The sequence below is a fragment of the Ruditapes philippinarum genome, unplaced genomic scaffold (genome assembly GCF_026571515.1).
Source record: "Ruditapes philippinarum isolate M1 unplaced genomic scaffold, ASM2657151v2 ctg2351_1_1_1_1, whole genome shotgun sequence".
Taxonomy (NCBI): Eukaryota; Metazoa; Mollusca; class Bivalvia; order Venerida; family Veneridae; genus Ruditapes; species Ruditapes philippinarum.
In genome coordinates, this window is record NW_026854825.1 from 107888 (window position 1) to 123569 (window position 15682).

At 32.6% G+C, this 15682-nt stretch overlaps 1 protein-coding gene across 3 annotated transcripts; it reads right to left on the reverse strand.

The window, feature by feature from the left end:
• Window positions 1-164: 164 nt before the first annotated feature.
• LOC132741204 (uncharacterized) lies at window positions 165-14323 on the reverse strand. Of its 3 annotated transcripts, none has more exons than XM_060729323.1 (6): window positions 14181-14321; window positions 10760-10892; window positions 10329-10441; window positions 9770-10053; window positions 3220-4124; window positions 165-2863 (listed from the first exon to the last, which is right to left on the reverse strand). In XM_060729323.1, exons 3-6 carry the CDS (start codon window positions 10435-10437, stop codon window positions 1957-1959), a joined length of 2205 nt encoding a protein of 734 aa, XP_060585306.1. In that variant the 5' UTR covers window positions 10438-10441; window positions 10760-10892; window positions 14181-14321; the 3' UTR covers window positions 165-1956. The 3 variants fall into 3 exon arrangements, with proteins under 3 accessions (XP_060585306.1, XP_060585307.1, XP_060585308.1); XM_060729324.1 differs by lacking the exon at window positions 14181-14321 and adding an exon at window positions 13865-14008; XM_060729325.1 differs by lacking the exon at window positions 10760-10892 and having other exon boundaries at window positions 14181-14323.
• Window positions 14324-15682: the final 1359 nt, after the last annotated feature.

Sequence of the window (15682 nt, forward strand, 5' to 3'; positions counted from 1 at the left end):
ATAGATATTTCAATTTAGAGACAGTCTCCCACTTTGAGTACAAACTATTCTCTGCAACTGACACGTCTTAACATGCACATATCATTGTTGAATACATTCCGAGGAAAAAAAACAATCCTTTTTTTAAACTTTTTTACAAATGAAAAATAACACGCAACGCAACCATGCATTCCTTCATTTATTCATCTTTAACATATTTCATACAAACAAAGTTATGTATAAAGCAAAGAAAGAAAACATGCTAATTTCTGTTATGAATGACACCAACAAAGATAATATACTTATGGCACCCTTTAAGCTTTCACAGTTGGTTGGAGACCTAAATGCGTTTAACTCATATTTCATGCTCGAAATAATCACCTTCCCTCTGCGTGGAATGGACATGACATATCCCTAGTAGGATTCAAGCCTCCAGCGCTGAATGAAGTACTAAGCGATCTGTTTTTCTCGACCAAGAAACTTCCCCACCCCATCTGCCGTTTTCTTTGCAAACATAATTAAGTATCTAGATTTCAAATACAAAATCATTTCTTATCAAGAATCATGAATATGTGCAAACCAATGTGTATTGACCTTGATCCACAAACACTAATTTTGCATATAAAATAGAATTTCAAACGAATATAAAGCTCTTAACGGATGACATATGAAAATACATATAAAGCATGACGCAATCGCTCTTCTCATTCCCGGAAATAATACTATAATACTTCATTTATTGTGTGTCAATATGGATATCAAGACATGAAAAAGAAACATTCTTGAAAACATCATCTGCAGACATATGCATAGAACAATATATCATAAGTAAAAATTATGAATTAATAGTTAAAGTTCATTAAGCAAAATGAACATGTATAAGTGAAAAAGGTTGTATTCATTTATTTCAATAATTTTCCCTTGAAAAATACGATATCTAATTGGTTATGTTTTCTTTCTCTCGCAATTTTATTCACATACTCATACTTCTTCAAATTACAGAATAAGAAAAAATAAAAATATAAATGTACGCTTAAGTTAATGATAATACATGTTATATTAAGGCAAACATTACAAAGACTTATCATTTGCAACAGTTATAACAATTCATCAATATTACTTGTCGTAAACTTTAGAAAAGGTAAGAATCTATAATATGCTATAATTGTCAAATTATATAAAACTGATTTAAAATCAGTAAAGAATGACAATCTCAAATCATTAAAATGTGATTAAATGATCACGAAGTAAGATAATCTACAATTTATCAGTGATAAAATGATTACGAAATAATTCTATCATGTAAAAATATAAACATTCATAAAGCATCGTCCTATAAGTGAAACAAACTTTAACACAAGTCATTTTAAAATTGGTATCATGTACATGTAAAACATTTTTATTCTCATGCAGCTGTGTAACAGAAAATATTCTAATCAAACATTGGGAAACAAAATCATACAAAAAGTCTCCATGATGATACTTTAAAATATAAATATTAGACCATGAGAATGACACATAGGACAGAGATAAAAATATCAAAAGTAAACACTGGTTAAATACTATTAACATTTTGTAAGTAAAATGAACTCGGTAGAATAAAAACAATAGAAACATTTATTTACATCTATTTATAATAGTCGTGTCAGGTACGCTTTTATTCAACAGTTTTACTAACATCGAATCACATAAGTATTATTTTTCTGATTTGGTAATAAGTAACACCGACGATCAATCAAACAAACAAACAAACAAACAAACAATTCACTTTATAAAATCAATTCAATGAATACAATTAATTAAACATGAAAGAAATGAAGACAGCAAAACAATTAACATGGAATTCCAACGATATACTTCTTTCACATCGATGCTCATATTTACACGTGCATGAATTTCTTCCAAAAATGTCAATGTATCATTATTCGTAATATGTGTCATAAATTGCAATCATTTACTCATTATTGAATTGTTTTATCAGTACATTTGCCGTCCGCTGTATTCAGACGGAACATGTAACTGTATCCCAGATGGTGTATTTCTAAGTACTTCTAAACCTGTTCCCAAATGGAATGAAAATGAATGTTCTTCTTCTTGGTCTTGAAGTCTTAATTCTCCGGCACTCAGCATAGACACAACCTGAATTGTCCTTTTTTCTAAATACGGCATGCAATTTACAGAGCCGCTATCTCCTCGCATTGCGTATTCAACAGTACTGATATCTGGTAAAGGGTCAATCAATATTATATATGCATTTGGCATATACCCAATACGGTAGTTTGCAGAGCAAATGATGCCTTTAGTTAAGTCTGTAGCAGCACCGTATTTAAATACGTATTTTGACTCTAGGTCAGCAATACTTTCAGTTGAAAGAACGGCATTCTTTAACATACCGTCGTCATCCTTAAGGTATTTGGTACACATTGGGACAACTGAATCAAAAACCTTGACAGCAGCTAAGTCAACAAGACGAGTTGGGAGACTGCCAGTCAGAACTGTTCGGTCAGGAGAGCTTGTACCTAACAACGTTCTATTCCCAGTACCATCAGGTATGTACACTTCGTGATCCTTTCCATCAGAAACATTTACGACATGTCCACATGTCAGAGCAAATAATTCGTTATTGGTGCCGTCTGCAAACATTCCTAGGGTACCTGACTGATATCTATTGGGATCACTTGGTGTCTGTGTTTCTAACGCTATTCCATGCTCTACTTGACCTCCTGCTAGCGGTGTTGCTTTCTTTATAACTCGTCGGATGCGAATTGGATGTCTTATTCTATAATCAATTATAAGAGCCTTTACCAATTGTTCAGCCGTCTCGTTTTCGACATGGATTTCCCACTCACCAAATATTCGTCCCATACCATACACACCTTCAATTCTAAAACATATATTTCACAACATATAAAATTACTAGGTATCATATCTAAGTCAATACACTAGAATTTCAAATCGACAAAAATGTTTTTTTTTTCTTTTTTCTACGATGTCTAGTTCAGGGATTATATACAGGTTTTTAGAGTAATCTTATTCTTAACAATTGAAGATATAATAAACTAGTTCAATTGGCTGAAGTAAAACTAATTCTAAAACAATTGCGATAGTTCTTGTTATACATTAGAATAACAATAAAAGTAGAAGATAATCAAAGAACTAGTATACATAATATGCATATATTAATTGAGAAAACCATTAAGGATGCGATACAAATATTCGGATTTATTTCAAAGTACTTACGCAAATAACTCTTTCCTCAGTTCCTCGGACCTTTCTGTTTTGCATTCTGGGATACTCAAGTCTTCTTGTATGAATGGGGACAATTTAATATTCCCTTTAATTTCAAAGATCATCTTCTTCATAACAATAACATTTTTTTGCAAAGCTGCAAGATGTTTCTCGAAGTTTAGGACTGCACTTTTGATGTCGTCGCGTAGCGGGTAAGCAACGAACAAAAAGTCTCTACTTGGAAAACTGTACCATTTGTTACCTTGCTTTATAGCTTCCTCTAAATCGCAAGAATGCTTTTCCACTTTACTGAGATGGTAACGTGTGTTTCTTGAAATATTTTCTTTCATTTTTTCGTCCAGCATCAATTCAAACGCAACCTGATTACAGACGTCTTGTGTAAGATCAAACTTCATTGACAGAGGTTCCAGGATAGCACATCTAATAACGCGTACTATATTTTTTAAAAGAACATCTTCAAACTTCAAAGACTTGCTTCTGCTGTCCGCTAATATGTCAACAAAGCCCATCCCGTTTTTCAAAAATCCCTGTAGTGCGTTTATTAATTTATCTGACTCTACAACATCTACTTTCTCCATCAAAAAATTGCTCACACCTTTAATAAAACCCTCTAAATGTGCTTTCATGGTGCACAATCCGTCAATAACCTTTGCTTCAAGTATACCTGAAATTTTAGTGCTTATTGTCTGTTTCTCTTTAGAAAATAGTATCTGACCGAGTTGAAGTTCTAACTGAAATTTTTCTTTGACATCATTTTGTACCCTTTGTTGAAATGAATCCAATTTCGATTGATCGCAAGTGGTCTTCGGCTGACAAAGGATGAGTATTGAGTCTGGAGATACCGTCATTTTCTTCAGATGTTTAGACGTGAACTCCTTTACTATGTCTAGAACTTTCTGAAATATTGAGGAAATTCAATTTTGATGCATAAAAGTTTTAATACGTTAGATATTGCCTTTGCGTTCCGTTTTCCCTCTTTCATAATTGCGTCAGCATTTTCAAAAGGAAAGGAATTTATTTAAATTCAGAAACGAATTTTGGTTATTTATTATAAAAATTACAAATGGCCGAATGAGTTATTTAATGAAGTACTATTTGACACTTTATGCATGGTTACAACTTTCTGTAATTGACGTTTGTTCCAAAAATAAACAACACAATTATAATACGTTCGATGCATTATTCTCACACTTTCATTTAATCCTAAAGAAAAATAACACTAGCAGAAAAAAATGTTTTATGACGAGTTATTATAGCGTTGGTTCTTTATAGCGGGGGTCACGCTTGACTTTATCTTATTTCTAAAGTTAAGCACGCCAGGCGAAGTAAGGAGTACTCCTTCATTTTTTTGTTAACAATTAAAATTAATAATTCATAAGTTTAAAGTAACAAGAATAAATCGCCATGTCAGTTTTGACATAAGCGTCTTTTCTCCAAGAATGCAAAACATTCATTAACTACAACTTGCATTTGTTATTTAATGATTCTCGGAAAGATATAAACTCTTTGATGTATTTCTTTTTAATAATTATCAACTTTTTAGACATTGGATTGAAAGAATGCAGTGTGCTGCAGTGGTACCCTATCAGATAATGTTTGCTTTTACGTACAAAGTGTGATTACAGGGCGGAGCGAGAAGCCATTTGGCGTCTGGTAAGCTGGTCCAATATACGAATTGGCAAGTAAACAAAGTATCTTTAAAAAGATACTCGAAAGAGGTAAAACTGCTTTTATTTGCACAGGTTATTTCGGAGATTTGTTATAGCATTTAATGATTGCATCTAGGAAACACTGCAAGATATGTTTCTAAAAGATAAGTGTACCTTACACTGACGTATTCATGTACACATTAATATATGCTTTTATTTCATGCTTTCCAGTGTTTTATTATAATATATCAGATGATTATATTCTGATAAACCACTAGTGAAATTTATAAAATATAATTTTCACTGTAGCCGGACTATATCAGAATGCGGATGAAAAAAAAATCATAACTAAATGGATTAACAGGCAGAAATAGACGCCGTCATGCGTTAATTTTGCTTCTTTAGGAAAAGAAAGTCGATGTCACCTTACATCATGTTAAAAACGTAACAAAATTAGAGAAATTTAACAGAACTATATTTCAAAATTGATGATGTGACGTCATGATGTGATGACGTCACATAGGAGAATGCGCGACGTTACGCGGCAAAATCAGTAAAAAAAATACTTAAAATCACTTAAAAAGCATGAAATAAAAAGAAAATTCATTTGTTTTACATGTAAGATTGAAATATATTTCATTCGTGAACACCAGCTATTATATTTTCACTCGTGGCTACGCCACTCGTGAAAATATTGCATCTGGTGTTCACTCAGTGAAATTATATTTCAATCTTACATGCAAAACAAACAAATATCCTCTCTATAATATGAAATTAGGTGCTACATATGACACGGAAAGCATATGATTTAATAACCAGAGTAAGAATTGTATATATATAAACTTGTATATATATAAACCAGATCTTTCTTTGACTTCGTAGATAATGAATAAATGCAGGTATTTTGTAGATTTAATAGATATGAATGAATTGATGCTGTTCATAATATCATCAAACTTTTCCGATTGTTTCCGAATATCATGTCAGCCATTGTTTTTATTAGTCTCTAATCAGAATTGTTGTTTCTTACATTGTTAAAACGTGGTTATTAAGCAAAATGGATATTAAAAAACTACTTTTATATTAATCATCGTAACTTAAGTTCTTATGATTATAATTCATTTACTGATTTTCTACATCTATCGGAAGTGTAGTTTTGTACAGAAGACTGCCGCGTCTTCTGGCAACAGTCTGAAGCATCATTAAATGTTGCAAAATGTTTTAATGGGAGAAAGCCATCACATTTCACAGATTTAAAATATCCGAAAAAATTAAACTAGAAAGTTATTTCAGAAACTCCTGTAGATAAATTGATTTAGACATGTATACGTTTCAGAAAAATCCTTTATATTATTTTACATTGTACTTATTTTAGAATGGCCAATAGGAGTCATTATTTTTCAGTTTGTAATTTTAAAATGACCAATGAAAATCCTGCTTATATTCAGTTCTTCCCTGTAAATTTTACCGGAAGTCAAACCCTTCTCTGACAGACTTCGTGCTCAACATACCGAACAAGTAAAGAGCGGTACGATAGATTGAAAATAAGATGTCATTATGGTAAAAATCAAAGAGCTTCGAGCTCTGTGGTGTTTTCTGATCTTTGCAATCTAAATTGTACTTTACATCTGTATGTATTTTCCTGTATAAGTTTATATTGAAATACTATAATTCAGCTTGCAACCGAGTTGCAGCGACTGCGTTTAGATTTTTCTGCTAAAATAGTTTGAGTTCGATACATTTATGTTCATTTTTTATGACAGCCACACATTATCAATAATTAAGAAAGAATGTTAAAATCGCTAAAAGGACCCACATAAAAAATTAGTTGCCACGACTGAGATTTGAACTCCAGACTTCTCAAATTGTAAAATCGCGTGTAACCCCCGGGGCACAGTGATGTTAAATGAAATCAGTCAGAATAAACACATACTATTCAAAATTTAGAATTTCAATTCATGGTTTGTATTTCCTATTAATTTCTAGGTATACCTGTTGTTTAACACTGATGCTAATGATTTAGCGGAAATCTTTTCGCCCAAACAGTCCGACATATATATATATAATTATTTCACTACTCGACAATCAGATTTAATTGTGTAATACGCGCAGAAGTCTTCGGTAATGGACAACGCTAAAATGGCATTTTATTTACGTGGATTAAAAAAAATCGTCGACTGCCCTAAATTCGTCCCTGTTCTAGAGTCAACCTCCTTGCTTTATTTTTCAGAAAGTCTAAATAACAAATGTTCATTTAGGGGCGTTTAATTCCGATCACAATAATCCGAAGCTTTACGGAAATAGCCGAGCAATGCTCATTGATTGCAATGATATTCATCCGCGTAATGTTTTGTGTGCATTTATTGACAATTCTATAAGCCAAATCAACTTTTAAACTTTGAAGCGTTGTAATTTGTTAGATACTTGTAACAAAATAAAAATATTTCTTCCATTTACGTCGCTAGTTTAAAGCTGTTTTGAGAACTACTTATTGTTAGGTTTGTTTGTCTCCATCTTAATGTGTTGGAATTAGATTTGGCACGTAAAATTATGAGTATTTAGATTACACTAAGTGTTATCTTGAGTTGAAATGATAAAACCATCTCCAAGGTCGGTTAAACTTTGTCATGTGTAACACTTGAACTAATTTTGGGTTTAATCTAAATCAAATATGACTAAAGTTCAGATCTACTTATATCTTCCATGAAGATCTGATGACCACCGTATATGTGTTTCGCCTTCTTTATTATTCGGATTTCCCGAAAAAGCTATTTTTATGCCCCGGTCGGGTCACATATTCACGGATAATGCCACGGAAGAGCTACGGTCTAATCGTTCACGGATTACTACGGAAATGTGAAATTCCGTAGTCCGCTACGGTTCCAGTACGGACACACAACGGTATGAGTACGGATTTACCATAATCTCCCCGGAGATATACGAATTGTTACGGACCGACACGGTTTGATACGGAGCGACACGAATCAGGACGGACGTACTACGGTTACACTACGGTCTGCTACGGTATAAGCACGGGTTAGTACGAATAAGTACGGTCTGATACGGAGAAGAACGAATTGATACGGAGAAGAACGAATTACCACGGATCTATACGGACCTAATACATCCGTCTACAACCTCTTGCATGCTCATTTTCAAAATGCCTCACAAGAAAACAACACCTAGAAAACGAATTGCACAGTTCAATGATTTTGGCGGAGAGGATTCGGCCTAATCGCGTCCGACCCCCTGAGACACATCTGGTCCGATTAAAGTGAATTTCGTGAAGGACGCTGGGTCCTTAAAAAGTTAGGAAATGAGAACCTCATACTAAACATGAAGGGGTCTTCATAAAAACCCATCTCTAGTCCACCATCACGTCTGTCTTCTCTTACCTGATTAGATATGGACTAGTAATAATTAATGAAAAATGTTGATCAATACTGCTCCTCTTTTAATTTTAATAATTATCGTGAATGTTTATGTTTTAAAAATATGTAAAAAGCTTGTTAATTAATCTTATTATCACTCAAGGGCCAGCGTCCGAGGCTTATGCGACACCTCGTTTTATGTACATATTTATCCAATTTCACGATCCAATGCTTGTAAAATATCTAACATTACAATGTTATTCTATTACTTATGAATTCTAGTACGATATAATTAATATATTTTGACCTCTATGCATGTCATCAAGCAGCCCGACCACTGCCTCCGCATTCTGAGCCATTTCAATATAAAGTTGCAGCCAGTTAATGGCAATTATTATTTATTGAATGTTCTCGCAAAAATGTCTGTTTTTAACAAGAAGGTAGTATTTATACCCTTGAAAAAGTACATGATACTTAATTCATCCGTACTAAACAGTAGTGGTCCGTTCAATTCCGTACTGTTTCGTGTTGCAACGCAATAAACCGTAAAAGACCGTGCTAATCCCTGCCTCTCCGTGGTACAACGTATTACGATCGTGGCTTTCCGTGACAATGCCGTATTTATCCGTATTAAAACCGTAGCTTATACGTAGGTAACCGTACAAATACGTAGTTCTCCGTACCAAACCGTGGAAATCCTTGACAAGTTAGTGGACTACGAATCAGTACGGACTAGTACGGTTTTCGTACGGACCAGTACGTATCAGTACGGTTTAATACGGACTAGCAGGGATACGCTACGGTTGATTTTTCCGTAGCAAATTTTTGTGCATGTTCAAAAATTGTCAAGGATTGCTACGGATATTCAAGGACTACTACGAATGATTACGGTTACAATACGGAGAGCTACTGACCAGTACGGGTAGCTACGGACGATGCCGGAATTAATCCGTGGCTCTTCCGTGGGCGTATTCCGTGAATATGTGACCGGGGTATTAGCCATGCAATCAAACCGGGTTTTACAGACAGGCATTAGAAGAAGTATCAAATACCGTTATATTTGGAAGTTAAACAAATTGTTAATTTTTGTCAGAAAGAAAATGTTTGAAGTAATTTTTAACAAATCAACTTGAAATAATAGAGTTATTTTTTCACAGGCAAGATTGTTTTGCCAGTTTACCTGTCGGCTATATGGACAACGTCATGTTTATTCTCGAAATTGTGAAAATTACCAACTTATTATTGGTTTTCCAAGTATAAAAATTAGAAACCGCATCACTTTCAAAATAATGAAAGCTAATCAATGATTGGTTGTTTGAAATACCACGAGAAGGTGACCTATGGGTGGATGTCAGATCCTAATGCATAGCGTTATTTAGGAGCAAATTTTAATCAGATTGATCTAATTCAACTTTAATGCAATCCATCTCAGTTTAAGCCTAGTCTATGACTTTGGTTCTATAAATAGGCATATAGTTATATGCAATTAGCCCTTAGTGTTAAAATACAATAGTTATATACCTTCAATCCCTTTTCATCAATATCCTTTATACTAATGTGCAGCAAAACTACGGTAAATCCATGCCCTTTGACTGCTGCCTTTCCGATCTTTTTCCCCCAGAAAGATTTCTTTACGCTCTCTGACGGACGCGGTTCCTCTGAGGCTATAACCAAATCGTCTTTGTCAATATTGTTTTTCCCGATGACATATACGCCCAGTGGCTTTTCAAGCATGTCTTTCAAATGATGCGTCCTATCAACTACCTCGCTTTTCGGCTTGAATACGATAGGATATGCACCGTTATCTATAAGAAAAAATCTGCGTTAGTTATTTAATTACATTGTAGATAGGAAAAGCAAAACGAATATATTTAATAAGGGATAAGAATCTGAAGTTTAGAAAAATGTAGCGTTATGAACTGAAAAGATGATAATAATCTTCATCATCTAAATACGCTCTTCATCATTGTTAAATAAAGCAAATATTCGTCTTTAAGTTAACAAATTAAAAAGTCTAAAAGATTTTGGACGAAATGTCAATAACACGAGCTCACAAAATTTAAGGTAAGTTAAAACTTACCGATAACATTTGTAAATCGTTTGTGTACATCTTTGAATCGTCTTTCGAAAAAGTAAACCCTTGGATAAACCCACGTGTCAAAAACATTTTCGAATTTTGAAATAGCCATTGTTCTGAAAAAAGAGCAGGGAAATTTAAGAACTTAAAACAATTGTAAAACTATATTTCACGTTTGCACAAACAGTGTAGAGTGTTGTATTTCAATAAGGAAATAATATCTGGATTCTGAGTGCATTGTGGTGTAATATATTGTATGAAAATGCACGGTTTGGAGTTCAGATGGGTAGTTATATAATCACAAGGAGGTCATACCATGCGTGCAAATCCTCAAAATTGTGATACCGCTTACATTTTATCAACCGGTATTTTGAACAAAAACGAGTCATGTAAAGCAATCAGAATAGATTTGAGTGCAAAGAACATGTCCTTACTTCTAGTTTTAATATTACAAATGCCTTGACACAAGTCTTTCCTTTCTCGTCAGTATTTCACGTTGAATGCGATTTTGATTCTGGATACTGCGTACACCCGGCGTTGAAATGTTACAGAAATTGAGAAATTAAACTGAAACCATAAAGCATTCAAATTGAAGTTAAAATTCAATAGTTTCACAGTGTTAGACTATAGGCAATGCTAATTAGCGATTAAACTATCGATAAAATCAACAGTTTCGCATAACACAGTTTTGTAAATATCACAAATACAGGAAAGAACTTGAAACATGCGCACATAAACATAGTTTATAATATACCTATAAATGAAATATTGAGAAATATTGATGAAATAAATGCGTATTTTCATTTTCCATATTTTAACTGTAAAACTATTTTTCTCTACAGTGAAGCATATTTTCCGTATTTTCACTGGTGTTTTGTCGGACTACTTTCTTCTAAATTCAGCCAATACACACAATACAATTTAAGGGAAAGTCTTTCAAATTGTGTTGTACAAAAATGTATAGTAGACACACTATTCATGTATTTTTAGATGCAGGATTTCTTTTCATATTGTGGTATGAAAGTTATCATTTTTCACTCGTGGCTACCATTAATGAAATATTTACTTTCATACAACTCGATGAAAAAAGATCCTATATTTATAGATATTTTTTAACTTTGTATCATCTCTATATATACTGACATCCAAATCGAGACATTCGAAAAATATGCCATGTATGGCAAAAGAAACAAATCGAGAGAAAAAAAAAACAAACAAAAAAAACAACAACAACAACAAAAAGCACCCAGCAAACACCTGACGTTGTTTCAACGTTGGATCTAAGTTGGATTTATGTCGCGACGTCAAAATCCTTAATACAACGTTGAAACAACGTTGTATTTACGACGTCGTATCAACGTGTTGGAATTACGTCGATAGGACGTCGGATTTCAATGAAATCTAACATAGTAGTCTTGATTGAGTAACTTCCCTTTGTTCTGATTTATAAACCCGATAGGTGGCTCTTATTTCAGTTCAAGATAATCATTCGAATTTTGTTATTCATTTTTTTTTCTTCACATCCATTGTATTTTTAAAATATTTTTTTGTCATACTAGACAATAGAAAGGAACAATGTTAGTATTTCAAATTAATTGAAAACATAATGGAAACTTGATGAATTTCAAAACGAGGCTACAACAACAACTTGTTTTTTTTTAAATTCAAACAAAGACAAAGGACATTATAGACATCATAGAAGACAACTGGCATAATAAAAAGTAAGTGCTATATTTTAAGGTAGATTATTATTAAACTTACTGCATGCTAGTCCAACTAATTAGACTTGTCAAAGAGACACCGAGATAATTTTGGACGGGCGCTGTCTTTTTCCAAGTAAGAAAAAAAAAGTCTGTAAAATGGCTGATGACAATTAGCTAATAACAATGTATATATTTGTATACATGAAAAACAGTCGACAGAAAAAAACATTTGGACATAAAAGAATGATGAGGACATCAAATTTAGGTAATATATGGATTTTGATTTTGTTATTTACTATAATTTCTGTTTTGTCCAAATTAACTGTTAATCAAAAGTAAAATAATTACGTGAAATGTCTTATGATTGAATTTGCACCTTTACATGTTACTGTTTTGCAAATTACATATATTTGAAGTTATAGTTTTTGAGTGTTCTACATCATCAATCGACATGTTTCTTATTTATGATATGCTAGGGTAATCTATGGGTAATAATATTGAAATTTAATATTATTGATATAAGACCATTTTAGTTGCTATGTACACCTATTTATTTCTTTTTTGCAGTTTCAAGGGGAAAAGACAAGTTGAACCTCAAAAAAAGTTTTTACATGATTATTTGACACAGTGTCTTCGTAGATGAAAATAATCAGGATCCAGTGGTGAACGTTTAGTATATCAGAAATATTCACATGGAGGGGTATATCTCCAAATTTAATATTTTTAAGTTAGTTTTGGAAGAAAAAAGATAAAAAAAATCACCTACTTTCTTTAAAAGTGAATATTATTGTTTTGTGTGTTACATTTAATTTTGACAGAAAGGAATATTTTCCCTCACTTATCCGATTTTGTTACCGATGAAATCAACTGCAAATGAAAGGTTTATTTTCCATGAATTCCATTTTCTATGAGTTTTTAAAAGAAAACCTTTTTAAGCATGTTGTAAACTTTAATTGACATATGTTGTAATAGATAATAGTAGTTAATGTATACTGTAGACCTTTAAATGAAAATGATTTGTTGACTGTTATTTGTTATAATTTTGGATTACACAATGTGTATTATTGTATTGACTGAAAGAGGTCTGATAAATGTTGAACAATTTTGAAAAGACATGTAGCTCTTACTTTTTTTTTAAATTTTAATAGTTTATATACATTTTATAAATATCAAACACTATTTTATTATCACTATAAATGATTAAAAGTAAGTCCTTTTTTGATGTTATGCATATATGTTGGAAATATATATTTACTGTATAGTAAGTTTTACATGAATAGTTTGTTTAATTGTTTTTATGATTACTTTCTTGAATAATAAAATCACTTCTCGAGTATAGAAAGTTTTGTATTTTCTCCTATTTGGGAATTATTTAAAGAAAACGGGTCAGATTCATGTTGGGAATTGGTTGGAATTACGTTGGAAACTAGTTGGTATTACGTCAGTAACTGGTTGGAATCATGTTGGAAACTGGTTGGATTCACGTTGGGAATAGGTTGGAAAGTAGTTGTATATACGTTACATATCGGTTGGATTTATGTCATTTTATGACGTTGGATTGACGACGGATTCTGACGTCTAAAAAACTTTCATATACAACTAAATTCCAACGTCTATCCAACGTCGGACTCTAACGTCTGAGCAACGTTGAAACAACGTCATGTGTTTGCTGGGCAACAACAAAACAACCTTTTATGTAAACTTAAAAATCAATGGAATATGTACACGTACATTTTTTTTTACGGATGCCGAAAATAAGTTCGGTCACATACTTGAGAATTGCGAGTGCGTCGTTGTGTTAAAACCAATCTCGTTAAGAATCTTATCATAACTTACGCTAGCGAAGAGTAACGGAGCGAAAACGATCGCTGATCTGATGTTAAAAATTCACGTTTCCGGCTTTCTTTGTCGATGACAGTACCGCTCCTAACTAATTTAGTAAAAGACGAACTTTATTTTATATTTGGGATCCCAACGTTACGTCTGATTATCGATCGCGAGATCAATTCAATGTAAATCTGACTAAAGATTAATCTTACATTTACAATTAAATTAACGTGACACAATTATTGTAAAGAAAATATACAAAAATAAATGAAAGTAATCTTTAAATTCGTGCAAATGATGAGATGAAAAAACAAACTAAACTTACCAGGGCTATCTTCTATACATACATGTCCTGGTTTAAACACACCCCGCAGTCTAAATTTAGAAACGTCTGGGGGAAACCAAGTCTATATTTAACTAAATCTAGCTCTACACTTACTGATTATTTTTCAAAATAATATTTGTTTGGTCATTTTCAAATAACATAAAACAACTAAAGCGCAGACGACAAACTGTGATATCAAGCTTTTAATTAAAATAACTATTAACCCATTTTAAATATTCAAAATCCTTTGGGTTTCCAAAATGTCAAGGGATAAAACACATTTTATTGTATATATGTAGTGTGGCTATGTTTAACTCCCTTTATGTACTATCTGGCCATTCGTTAGACTACACGTCTTTTTACCTACCCTTCGTTTTACTTAACGACTAATAGAGAATTTCACATACTTATATAATATGATAGAAACTAAAGGTATGGCTTTTTAGCAAATTTTTAGGTTAAAATTATGAGCTTTCGCTTCTCTCACTTCAGTTCATTGTAAATATATCGTCATTTTGATGCTATAGATATTATATCAATTCCAGCCTTCCTTTATAATCATTATCAATAAATTGATTTATTTTTGTGCCTCTTACAATCCGGACATTTCAACTGGTCAAATTTAAATTCAGAAACATAAATACACAGAGATCAGTCTAAAATATTATCAAATGTATAAAAAAAATCGTAACATAAGTATATATAATTAATCAAGGATAGATGCATGGTTATTCAAAACTGACTTGTTTTTTATCTTCATTTCACAGTTTTGTGTATATATATAATTATCCGATCAATTTATATTTTCCATTCACCCATGAATATACATGTTTTGATGAATTTAAATTGAACGCGACTGATTGACTGAATCATAGTTCGGATATAATTTGGATATTATTTGCCGGACAATTAGTTGGAACCGTCCTGAATCATCAACATTCGACAAGGAAAATACATTTTTCAAAAGTTACATAGATAACATGGTGGCTGATTTCTGCCATGTCGTTACTTCGTTCTGTCGTGGTTGAAGGGGCGACAACACGTAAGAACGTTATAACGACAAAAATATAAATTCTCGTTTTGTCGAACGTACTGTTTTTTGTGTTTTTTTATCGTTTTGTTGTTCTTCAAACGCAACATCACGACAAAACGAAAATATGAAAGTGCCGGTACGAAATTTTAATGCGACAACACGGAGATAAAAATATGGTATTGACGCCCGATATTCGGCGTGTTGGCGCCCTATATTTGGCGTTATCTCGTTCTGACACCTTTGCATAACACGAGAGAACGAAGAAATGTTAACATTAATTTTCTTCTTTCTTTCGTGGTGTCGCATCTGTTGAATGCAAATGCGACAGAACGCTATTCGTTATTTCGTGTTGTCGCCACTTCAAAAGCGACAGAACGAAGTAACGACATGGAAGAAATCAACCACCAGATGTAAATTATTTCTTAAATCTTGAATATTTGTTGTTGATTTTTAATCGTGATTCCTTTTT

Coding starts and splice junctions, on each gene's coding strand:
- LOC132741204 (XM_060729325.1), bottom strand. CDS start 10,437: ATGGCTATTTCAAAATTCGAAAATGTTTTTGACACGTGGGTTTATCCA. Junction 4,125..9,769: donor TTGATGAAAAGGGATTGAAG/GTATATAACTAT, acceptor TCAATATTTCAG/AAAGTTCTAGACATAGTAAA. Junction 2,864..3,219: donor CTGAGGAAAGAGTTATTTGC/GTAAGTACTTTG, acceptor TATATGTTTTAG/AATTGAAGGTGTGTATGGTA.